The sequence below is a fragment of the Salmo trutta genome, chromosome 33 (assembly GCF_901001165.1).
Source record: "Salmo trutta chromosome 33, fSalTru1.1, whole genome shotgun sequence".
Classification (NCBI taxonomy): domain Eukaryota; kingdom Metazoa; phylum Chordata; class Actinopteri; order Salmoniformes; family Salmonidae; genus Salmo; species Salmo trutta.
This window is the reverse complement of record NC_042989.1, coordinates 38,594,462-38,606,961: the sequence shown is the minus strand read 5'-3', so window position 1 is coordinate 38,606,961 and position 12,500 is coordinate 38,594,462. Positions and strand designations below refer to the sequence as shown.

Sequence of the window (12,500 nt, the reverse complement as noted above, 5' to 3'; positions counted from 1 at the left end):
TCTCCTTTCCTGTCTCCTCTCCTCTCCTGTCTCCTCTGCTCTCCTCTCCCGTCTCCTCTCCTGTCCTGTCTCCTCTCCTGTCCTGTCTCCGCTCCTCTCCTGTCTCCTCTCTTCTCCACTCCTCTCTCTAGTCACAGCATTCTCACCTGGTTATTCAGCAGCTGCTGGGTCATCTAGATGCTAACAGTAAGAGTTCAGCCACAGTGCGTGCTGGGATAGTGGAGGTCCTGTCTGAGGCTGCTGTCATTGAGGCCAGTGGCTCTGTGGGTGAGTATGTTTGTTTGTTTGTTTGTTTGTTTTGTGGGGGGACACCCTGTACTATACTAAAACACCCAATCCCAAATTGACCCATAGCCATCGTTTTCTCTCGTTGAGATCTGAGAGGATTGTATAGTCAGGTTGGTTTACAACGTCAACGATGAAACGTATCTAAAAGGCAGGAGGCTGTGTGGTGTTTTTATTTTTTGTATTTTAAATTGAACCTTTATTTAACTAGACAAGTCAGTTAAGAACAAGTTGTTATTCATCATTATGGCCTACCAGAAGGCAATAGGCCTCCTGCGGGGTCGGGGACTCTGATTAAAATTAAAATATAGGACAAAACACACATCATGACAAGAGAGACGCCACAACACTACATAAAGAGAGACCTAAGACAACATGACAACAACACGGTAGCAACACAACATGGCAGCAGCACAACACGGTAGCAACACAACATGGCAGCAGCACAACATGGTAGCAACACAACATGGCAGCAGCACAAAACATGGTACAAACGTTGTTCGGCACAGACAACAGCACAAAGGGCAAGAAGGTAGAGACAACAATACATCACACAAAGTAGCCACAACTGTCAGTGAGAGTGTCCATGATGGAGTCTTTGAATGAAGAGATGGAGATAAAACTGTCCAGTTTGAGTGTTTGTTGCAGCTCGTTCCAGTCGCTAGCTGCAGCGAATTGAAAAGAGGAGCGACCCAGGGATGTGTGTGCTTTCGGGACCTTTAACAGAATGTGACTGGCAGAACAGGTGTTGTATGTGGAGGATGAGGGCCGCAGTAGATATCTCAGATAGTGGGGAGTGAGGCCTAAGAGGGTTTTATAAATATGCATCAACCAGTGGGTCTTGCAACGGGTATACAGAGATGACCAGTTTACAGAAGAGTTTAGAGCGCAGTGAGGTGTCCTATAAGGAGCATTGGTGGCAAATCTGATGGCCGAATGGTCAAGAACATCTAGCCGCTCGAGAGCACCCTTACCTGCCGATCTATAAATTATGTCTCCGGAATCTAGCATGGGAAGGATGGTCATCTGACTCAGGGTTAGTTAGGCAGCTGGGGTGAAAGAGGATCAATTACGATAGAGGAAACCAAGTCTAGATTTGACCTTAGCCTGCAGCTTTGATATGTGCTGAGAGAAGGACAGTGTACTGTCTAGCCATACTCCCAAGTACTTGTGTGAGGTGACCACCTCAAGCTCTAAACCCTCAGAGGTAGTAATCACACTTATGGGGAGAGGGGCATTCTTCTTACCAAACCACATTACCTTTGTTTTGGAGGTGTTCAAAACAAGGTTAAGGGAAGAGAAAGCTTTTTGGACACTAGGAAAGCTTTGTTGTAGAGCGTTTAACACATACTCCGGGGAGGGGCCAGCTGAGTATAAGACTGTATCATCTGCTATTAAATGGATGAGAGAGCTTCCTTCTGCCTGAGCTATGTTGTTGATGTAAATTGAGAAGAGCGTGGGGCCTAGGATCGAGCTTGGGGTACTCCCTTGGTGACAGCCAGTGGCTGAGACAGCAGATGTTCTGAATTTATACACTGCACTATTTGAGAGAGGTAGTTAGAAAACCAGGCCAAAAAACCTTCAGAGACACTAATACTCCTTAGCCAGCCCACAAGAATGGAATTATCTACCGTATCAAAAGCTTTGGACAAGTCAATAAAAATAGCAGAACAACATTGCTTAGAATCAAGGGCAATGGTGACATCATTGAGGACCTTTAAGGTTGCAGTGACACATCCATAACCTGAGCGGAAACCAGATTGCATACCAGAGAGAATACTATAGACATCAAGAAAGCCAGTCAGTTGATTATTGACAAGCTTTTCCAACACTTTTGATAAACAGGGCAAAATAGAAATAGGCCTATAACAGTTAGGATCAGCTTGATCTCCCCCCTTTAAATGAAGGACTCACCGTGGCTGCCTTCCAAGCAATGGGAACCTCCCCAGAGAGGAGAGACAGGTTAAAAAGGTCAGAGATAGTCTTGGTGATGATAGGGGCAGCAACCTTAATGAAGAAAGGATCTATAAATCTGATCCAGATGTTTTTTGGGGGGTCCAGTTTAAGGAGCTCCTTCAGCACCTTGTGGTGTGGTTGTTACTGACAAGGAGCTGAGTCAAATAAGAATCCTGACTTCATGAAGTATTGATTAAAGAGCTCAGCCATGTGCTTCTTGTCAGTAACAACCACATCGTCAATTTAAGGGACATGGACAGCTGTGAGGAGGAGGGTTTATTCTCCAGATCTTTCACAGTTTTCCAGAACTTTTTGGGGTTAGACCTTCAAGCGAGAACTGCTCCTTAAAGTAACTAACTTTGGCCTTCCAGATATCCTGAGTGCACTTATTTCTCATTGCCTGAATGAGAGCCAGTCACCCTGAGTATGCATGTGCCGAGCCTTTCGCCAAATGGAATTCTTGAGGTGGTGTAACTCTGCCAGATCATGGTCGAAAAAGTGGCTGAACCTGTTTTTAATTCTCATTTTCTTCATGGGGGCGTATTTGTTAACAATACCACTGAAAATATCAGAAAAGAAGGTCCAAGCGTCTTCGACAGAAGGGATCAAGCTGATTCTACACCAATTTACAGAGACCAGGTCATGAAGGAAGGCTTGCTCATTCAAGTTTTTTAGCAAGCGTCTATGACAAATCAGGACAGGTGGTTTCACTGAGCAGCCATTACGAACACAGGCTGTAAAACAGTGACCACTAAGGTCATTACAGAAAACACCAGACTGATACCTATCAGGATTATTTGTGAGGATAACATCGAGGAGAGTAGCCTTTCCTGGGTGTTTTCTGGGAGTCATAACTTGTGGGATTGGTAATAATCTGAGAAAGATTTAGGGAATTCCATTGCTTTAGGGCTTGGTCAGGTATTTTAAGCATGTCCCAGTTTAGGTCACCTAGCAGGACAAAGGGGCCAGGAGAGAGCTTAGGGCAGCTAGGGTACAGGCCGGTGCTGATGGGGGACGATAGCACCCAGCAACAGTCAACAAAGAGCTATTTGAAAGTTTAATGCATAAAACCAACAAATCAAATTGTTTGGGAACAGACTTGGTGGAGACAACCGAGCACTGAAGGTGTTCCTCCACTCTGCCTTTACCACGTCTCATTACTGACACATCTGGATTGGAGCTGTGAATCCACACTTTCAATTGATCCATTTTAGGTAATAAGTTTCCAGTGTTAACTTGCAGAAAACACAGGCTTTTACGAGAGCAGAAGTCAGGATTGGGGCTAGCAACCATAGACGGGTCAGAGACCTACAGTGGTTCCTCCTTTAGAAGTTGCGTCATACTGCAGCACACCTTGGCACATTATTTAATTGTCAGCCATTTTTACCATTAATGCTAGTTAGTGCTAGTTTGACCACCAGAGGGCATCTTTGAGAATATTATTCAATATTCTTCAATATTGGCTGTACTAGAGAATTTAAAACCTTTTTTTGTAAGAACATATTTTAATGGGATTTATTGTAACACATTTTGATTAATTTGACTAATATTATGCTGTTTTTATTCCATGAAAAATTCAAAACAAAACCCTCATGGTTTCCGTTATGATGGAACAGAAAATATGGCGCTGCACAACGTGATGGTCAGGAGTAGTACGAAGAACATAAGAGGATTGGAGGATTCTAAATTAATATCTACGGGGCATTTTTCATTAGGATCTGTGAGAATATCTAATAATCACTTTGTTTTAAAAAATAACAATATTTTGGAGATGATTTTGTTTTTATTTAACCTAGAGTGAGAGAGAAAAAAAGGCCATTCATTAACACGGGGTGAGACATTCTCACTAATTTGTGAATAAAGCCAGTTTGTTATTTAGAATTATTTCTGTTTGTAGAGGGAGAGAAATCAAAAGCCTACCATCACCTCGTGGGTCTCCCGGTCGCTGCTGGCACAGGTATTGAACCAGCATCTGTAGCAACAAACTGCGATGCAGTGTCTTAGACCGCTGCGCCAATTGGGCACTGTACAACGTGACCGGTCGGGAGCAAAATAATCCTAACATTTCCACACACTAATTGTAGTCTAAGTTTCTCTTAGAATAAAAACCTTAGTGTAACAACAGTTTTAGTAAGTAATACTGATGAGTAGCAACAAAAAAATAAGTGCATTTTTTTCGGGTGTGCAGGACAGAGGAATAGCATTTCTTACACTATATTTCTAAATTCAATCACCTTCTTCATCCTCATCATTCAGTTCATTGAAATTCAATTTTGAAGTCGTACACAATTATCAGTTTCTATTTGGTTTATTCCACCCGTTCGTTGTCAGTTAGAGACACAGTACCACTTGCACTGGTCTGGAGCAATGAAGTAGTGATGCAGGGTACCGTAATAAACCACAAATTACCTCTAAGTATCGCAGCATAATCGCAAAACTTTCAGTTGAGCAACCACTGTAACAGAAGGCTCTGGGGTGTTCTGACTCTGAATGGTCAGATAGCTAGCAGAAGGTTCTGTGGTGTAATGATTCTGAATGGTCAGATAGCTAGCAGAAGGCTCTGTCGTGTTATGATTCAGAACGGTCAGATAGCTAGCAGAAGGCTCTGTGGTGTTATGATTCAGAACGGTCAGATAGCTAGCAGAAGGCTCTGTGGTGTTATGATTCAGAATGGTCAGATAGCTAGCAGAAGGCTCTGTGGTGTTATGATTCAGAACGGTCAGATAGCTAGCAGAAGGCTCTGTGGTGTTATGATTCAGAACGGTCAGATAGCTAGCAGAAGGCTCTGTGGTGTTATGATTCAGAACAGTCAGATAGCTAGCAACAAAGACAAGGAGCTGCCATGCTGTGAATCAAAGGTGACTTGTTTCAAATGTATTTATGTTTTCCAAAAAAGATTGGAAACTAAATATGATTTACATGTTGCCAATAATCTTTTGTTTGTAAGCCAAGCCCGCCGGTGCTGCTCCAAAGTTGTGCACGCATCGGTTTTGTTGGTAAACAATCTACCCGTCTATATAGATGAGCAATAGCGTTCCAGAACTGTAGCTCCACATTTCCCTGTTATTGTTTCTAATGGCCACTAGAGGGAGACAGAGCCTGTCATTGTCCTGTTATTGTGTCTAATGGCCACTAGAGGGAGACAGAGCCTGTCATTGTCCTGTTATTGTGGATAATGGCCACTAGAGGGAGACAGAGCCTGTCATTGTCCTGTTATTGTGTATAATGGCCACTAGAGGGAGACAGAGCCTGTCATTGTCCTGTTATTGTGTATAATGGCCACTAGAGGGAGACAGAGCCTGTCATTGTCCTGTTATTGTGGATAATGGCCACTAGAGGGAGACAGAGCCTGTCATTGTCCTGTTATTGTGTAGAATGGCCACTAGAGGGAGGCCACTAGAGGGAGACAGAGCCTGTCATTGTCCTGTTATTGTGTATAATGGCCACTAGAGGGAGACAGAGCCTGTCATTGTCCTGTTATTGTGGATAATGGCCACTAGAGGGAGACAGAGCCTGTCATTGTCCTGTTATTGTGTAGAATGGCCACTAGAGGGAGACAGAGCCTGTCATTGTCCTGTTATTGTGTATAATGGCCACTAGAGGGAGACAGAGCCTGTCATTGTCCTGTTATTGTGTATAATGGCCACTAGAGGGAGACAGAGCCTGTCATTGTCCTGTTATTGTGTATAATGGCCACTAGAGGGAGACAGAGCCTGTCATTGTCCTGTTATTGTGTATAATGGCCACTAGAGGGAGACAGCCTGTCATTGTCCTGTTATTGTGTAGAATGGCCACTAGAGGGAGACAGAGCCTGTCATTGTCCTGTTATTGTGTATAATGGCCACTAGAGGGAGACAGAGCCTGTCATTGTCCTGTTATTGTGTATAATGGCCACTAGAGGGAGACAGAGCCTGTCATTGTCCTGTTATTGTGTATAATGGCCACTAGAGGGAGACAGCCTGTCATTTCTTTTTAACCTTTATTAAACTAGGCAAGTCAGTTAAGAACAAATTCTTATTTACAATGACGGCCTACCGGGGAACAGTGGGTTAACTGCCTTGTTCAGGGGCAGAACGACAGATTTGTACCTTGCCAGCTTGGGGATTTCATCCAGGAACCTTTCGGTTACTGGCCCAATGCTCTAACCACTAGGCTACATGCTGTCATCGTCCTGTTATTGTGGATAATGGCCACTAGAGGGAGACAGAGCCTGTCATTGTCAATAAATTACAGGTACAGCATTCTAGATATAGTATTGCTCAACTAACATACACTCTGTTTGTGTGTGTGTGTATGTGTGTGTGTAGGCCCAACAGTGCTGGAGGTATTTAACACCCTGTTGAAACAGTTGAGGCTGAGTGTGGACTATGAACTGACTGGAAGCTGTGACCCGTATTCCAACAACATGACAACTACTGACCAGGAGAGACAACTACAGGAGGCTGTCATCAAGACCATCGGTCAGTGGGGGTGTGTGTGTGTGTGTGTGTGTGTGTGTGTGTGTGTGTGTGTGTGTGTGTGACCAGAAGTCCTCACAAGGATGGTAAAACAGGTACAATTCTGACAAGTGGGGACATTTCTCCAGTCCCCACAAGGAAAAAGGCTTTAGTAGGTTTAGTGTTATAATTAGAACTAGGGTTAGTGGTTAAGGTTTGGAGTGTGGGGTTAAGATTAGGCTTAGAGGTTAGAGAAAATAGGATGGGAATCAATTGTTTAGTCCCCACAAGGATAGTACAACAAACGTGTGTGTGTGTGTGTGTGTGTGTTTGTGTGTGTGTGTGCGCGTGCGTGCGTGCGTTCGTTCGTTTGTGGGCATATCTTGATATTCTGTACGTGTTCTGTCCTTCCAGGATCCTTTGCCAACACGTTGCCTATCTACCAGAGAGCAGAGGTCATGCTGTTCATCATGGGGAAGATCCCTGTTCCTGGGATATACCCTGCTCTGGGCTCACCTATCGCTGGGTAGGTCACTATCAGAATGAATTCATGCATGTAAGCAAGCCTTCGCCATGGAAGCCTTGTCTGAGCTAGAATGGCCCGTAGGGCCTGCTATCCCTCCAGTTCAACGGTTCAGACACAAAATGTATGTGGCAGGGTCTACAGACAATCACAGATTATATAATGAAAACCAGCCACGTCGCGGACACCGACGTCTTGCTTCCGGACAAGCTGAACACCTTCTTCGCTCGCTTTGAGGATAATACAGTGCCACCGACGTAGCCCACTGTCAGGGACTGTGGACTCTCTTTCTCCGTGGCCGACGTGAGTAAGACGTTTAAGCGTGTTAACCCTCGCAAGGCTGTCGGCCCAGATGGTATCCCTAGCTGCATCCTCAGAGCATGTCCAGACCAGCTGGCTGGTGTGTTCACAGATATATTAAGTCTCTCCGAATCCCAGTCTGTTGTCCCCACATGCTTCAAGATGGCCACCATTGTCCATGTACCTAAGAAAGCAAAGGTAATTGAACTAAACGACTATCACCCCATAGCACTCACCTCTGTCATCATGAAGTGCTTTGAAAGACTAGTCAAGGACCATATCACCTCCACCTTACCTGCCACCCTAGACCCACTTTTTTGCCACCCTAAACCCACAATTCACTTACCGCCCCAAAACATCCACAGATGATGCAATCGCCACCACACTGCACACTGCCCTATCCCATCTGGAGAAGAGGACTACATTTACATTTACATTTAAGTCATTTAGCAGACGCTCTTATCCAGAGCGACTTACAAATTGGTGCATTCACCTATAATATCCAGTAGAACAAACACTTTACAATAGTGCATCTAAATCCTTTAAAGGGGGGGGGGGTTAGAAGGATTACTTTATCCTATCCCAGGTATTCCTTAAAGAGGTGGGGTTTCAGGTGTCTCCGGAAGGTGGTGATTGACTCCGCTGTCCTGGCATCGTGAGGGAGATTGTTCCACCATTGGGGTGCCAGAGCGGCGAACAGTTTTGACTGGGCTGAGCGGGAACTGTGCTTCCTCAGAGGTAGGGAGGCGAGCAGGCCAGAGGTGGATGAACGCAGTGCCCTTGTTTGGGTGTAGGGCCTGATCAGAGCCTGAAGGTACGGAGGTGCCGTTCCCCTCACAGCTCCGTAGGCAAGCACCATGGTCTTGTAGCGGATGCGAGCTTCAACTGGAAGCCAGTGGAGAGAGCGGAGGAGCGGGGTGACGTGAGAGAACTTGGGAAGGTTGAACACCAGACGGGCTGCGGCGTTCTGGATGAGTTGTAGGGGTTTGATGGCACAGGCAGGGAGCCCAGCCAACAGCGAGTTGCAGTAATCCAGACGGGAGATGACAAGTGCCTGGATTAGGACCTGCGCCGCTTCCTGTGTGAGGCAGGGTCGTACTCTGCGAATGTTGTAGAGCATGAACCTACAGGATCGGGTCACCGCCTTGATGTTAGTGGAGAACGACAGGGTGTTGTCCAGGATCACGCCAAGGTTCTTAGCACTCTGGGAGGAGGACACAAGGGAGTTGTCAACCGTGATGGCGAGATCATGGAACGGGCAGTCCTTCCCCGGGAGGAAGAGCAGCTCCGTCTTGCCGAGGTTCAGCTTGAGGTGGTGATCCGTCATCCACACTGATATGTCTGCCAGACATGCAGAGATGCGATTCGCCACCTGGTTGTCAGAAGGGGGAAAGGAGAAGATTAATTGTGTGTCGTCTGCATAGCAATGATAGGAGAGACCGTGTGAGGATATGACAGAGCCAAGTGACTTGGTGTATAGCGAGAAGAGGAGAGGGCCTAGAACAGAGCCCTGGGGGACACCAGTGGTGAGAGCACGTGGTGCGGAGACAGCTTCTCGCCACGCCACCTGGTAGGAGCGACCTGTCAGGTAGGACGCAATCCAAGCGTGGGCCGCGCCGGAGATGCCCAGCTCGGAGAGGGTGGAGAGGAGGATCTGATGGTTCACAGTATCAAAGGCAGCAGATAGGTCTAGAAGGATGAGAGCAGAGGAGAGAGAGTTAGCTTTAGCAGTGCGGAGAGCCTCCGTGACACAGAGAAGAGCAGTCTCAGTTGAATGCCCAGTCTTGAAACCTGACTGATTAGGATCAAGAAGGTCATTCTGAGAGAGATAGCAGGAGAGCTGGCCAAGGACGGCACGTTCAAGAGTTTTGGAGAGAAAAGAAAGAAGGGATACTGGTCTGTAGTTGTTGACATCGGAGGGATCGAGTGTAGGTTTTTTCAGAAGGGGTGCAACTCTCGCTCTCTTGAAGACGGAAGGGACGTAGCCAGCGGTCAAGGATGAGTTGATGAGCGAGGTGAGGTAGGGGAGAAGGTCTCCGGAAATGGTCTGGAGAAGAGAGGAGGGGATAGGGTCAAGTGGGCAGGTTGTTGGGCGGCCGGCCGTCACAAGACGCGAGATTTCATCTGGAGAGAGAGGGGAGAAAGAGGTCAAAGCACAGGGTAGGGCAGTGTGAGCAGGACCAGCAGTGTCGCTTGACTTAGCAAACGAGGATCGGATGTCGTCAACCTTCTTTTCAAAATGGTTGACGAAGTCATCCGCAGTGAGGGAGGAGGGGGGGGGGGAGGGGGAGGAGGATTCAGGAGGGAGGAGAAGGTAGCAAAAAGCTTCCTAGGGTTAGAGGCAGATGCTTGGAATTTAGAGTGGTAGAAAGTGGCTTTAGCAGCAGAGACAGAAGAGGAAAATGTAGAGAGGAGGGAGTGAAAGGATGCGAGGTCCGCAGGGAGGCGAGTTTTCCTCCATTTCCGCTCGGCTGCCCGGAGCCCTGTTCTGTGAGCTCGCAGTGAGTCGTCGAGCCACGGAGCAGGAGGGGAGGACCGAGCCGGCCTGGAGGATAGGGGACAGAGAAAATCAAAGGATGCAGAGAGGGAGGAGAGGAGGGTTGAGGAGGCAAAATCAGGAGATAGGTTGGAGAAGGTTTGAGCAGAGGGAAGAGATGATAGGATGGAAGAGGAGAGAGTAGCAGGAGAGAGAGAGCGAAGGTTGGGACGGCGCAATACCATCCGAGTAGGGGCAGAGTGAGAAGTTTTTGATGAGAGCGAGAGGGAAAAGGATACAAGGTAGTGGTCGGAGACTTGGAGAGGAGTTGCAATGAGATTAGTGGAAGAACCGCATCTAGTAAAGATGAGGTCAAGCGTATTGCCTGCCTTGTGAGTAGGGGGGGAAGGTGAGAGGGTGAGGTCAAAGGAGGAGAGGAGTGGAAAGAAGGAGGCAGAGAGGAATGAGTCGAAGGTAGACGTGGGGAGGTTAAAGTCACCCAGAACTGTGAGAGGTGAGCCATCCTCAGGGAAGGAACTTATCAAGGCGTCAAGCTCATTGATGAACTCTCCAAGGGAACCTGGAGGGCGATAAATGATGAGGATGTTAAGCTTGAAAGGGCTGGTAACTGTGACAGCATGGAATTCAAATGAGGAGATAGACAGATGGGTCAGGGGAGAAAGAGAGAATGTCCACTTGGGAGAGATGAGGATTCCAGTGCCACCACCCCGCTGGCTCGATGCTCTAGGGGTATGCGAGAACACGTGGCCAGACGAGGAGAGAGCAGTAGGAGTAGCAGTGTTATCTGTGGTGATCCATGTTTCCGTCAGCGCCAGGAAGTCTAGGGACTGGAGGGTAGCATAGGCTGAGATGAACTCAGCCTTGTTGGCCGCAGACCGGCAGTTCCAGAGGCTGCCGGAGACCTGGAACTCCACGTGGGTCGTGCGCGCTGGGACCACCAGGTTAGAGTGGCAGCGGCCACGCGGTGTGAAGCGTTTGTATGGCCTGTGCAGAGTGGAGAGAACCGGGATCGACAGACACATAGTTGACAAGCTACAGAAGAGGCTACGCTAATGCAAAGGAGATTGGAATGACAAGTGGACTACACGTCTCGAATGTTCAGAAAGTTAAGCTTACGTTGCAGAAAATCTATTGACTAAAATGACGAAAATGATACAGTACTGCTGGCTGGTGGAGTAGGCTAGCTAGCAGTGGCTGCGTTGTTGACTTTGTTTGACCGTGTAGCTAACTAGGTGTAGCTGGCTAGGTGAACTCGATAGTTTCAGTACTACACCTTGTCATGATACAAAAGCAACTTTGTAGCTAGCTAACATAACACTAATCAAGACGTTCCTTTGTAATGTATTTTAGTTTCTACAGTGTTACTAGTTGGCTGGGTTAGGAAAAATGGCGTCGCGGGGGACGGCAATAGCTGGCTAGCTAACCTCGGTAATTACTAAACTACACAATTATCAAGCTATGACAAAGACAACTATGTAGCTAGCTAGCCAACACTGCACTAGTCAAATCGTTCCGTTGTAAAGTATTGGTATCTACAGCGCTGCTAGTCGGTAACGGTTGGCTAGCTGTTGGCTAGCTAGCTAGCAGTGGATTAATGATGACTAGGTGTGTTGACTACGTCTGGCGTCGCGGCTGGCTACTTACTAATAATTACTCTAAACTACACAATTATCTTAGATGCAAAGACAACTAAGTAGCTGGCTCACTAACACTACACTAGTCAAGTCGTTCCGTTGTAATGTAATAGATAGTGCAGCTAGTCGGTGGAAGTTGGCTGGTTGGCTAGCTAGCAGTGTTGACTAGCTAGTTAGCAGTGATGACTACGTTAGGAGGACGAAGATAGCTAACTTCGATAATTGCTCTAAGCTACACGATTATCATTGATACAAAGACGGCTATGTAGCTAGCTAAGAAAAGAAAAGAATTGCTCGGATCAAACAAATCAAACCGTTGTAATGTAGTGAAGTGTAATATTACCTGTGGAGTGAAGCGTAGTGCGACTGCTCGCTCCAAACCGGAAGTCCTGTGTAAGAATGTAAGAATGCTATGTAAGAATGCTGTTCATTGACTACAGCTCAGCATTCAACACCATAGTACCCTCCAAGCTCATCATCAAGCTCGAGGCCCTGGGTCTGAATCCCGCCCTGTGAAACTGGGTCCTGGACTTCCTGACGGGGCGCCCACAGGTGGTGAAGGTAGGAAACAACAGCTCTTCGCTGATCCTCAACACTGGGGCCCCACAAGGGAGCGTGCTCAGCCCCCTCCTGTACTCCATGTTCACACATAACTGCGTGGCCAAGCACGCCTACAACTCAATCATCAAGTCTGCAGACGACACAACAGTAGTAGGCTTGATTAGCAACAATGATGAGACATTCTGCAGAGAGGAGGTGAGGGCTCTGGGAGTGTGGTTCCTCGGCGTACACATCACTGACAAACTGAAATGGTCCACTCACACAGACAGTGTGGTGAAGAAGGTGCAACAGCGCAAATTCAACCTCAG

General features: G+C 47.1%; 1 protein-coding gene across 1 annotated transcript in view; it reads left to right on the top strand.

Annotated features, from left to right (window-relative positions):
* Positions 1-12,500, top strand: part of LOC115172965 (protein EFR3 homolog B) — a gene marked incomplete in the record, with an annotated part of 49,740 nt that overhangs the window by 20,605 nt on the left and 16,635 nt on the right. The window contains 3 exon segments of the mRNA XM_029730886.1: positions 132-267; positions 6,549-6,701; positions 7,092-7,203. Coding sequence (XP_029586746.1) covers positions 132-267; positions 6,549-6,701; positions 7,092-7,203 — 401 coding nt within the window.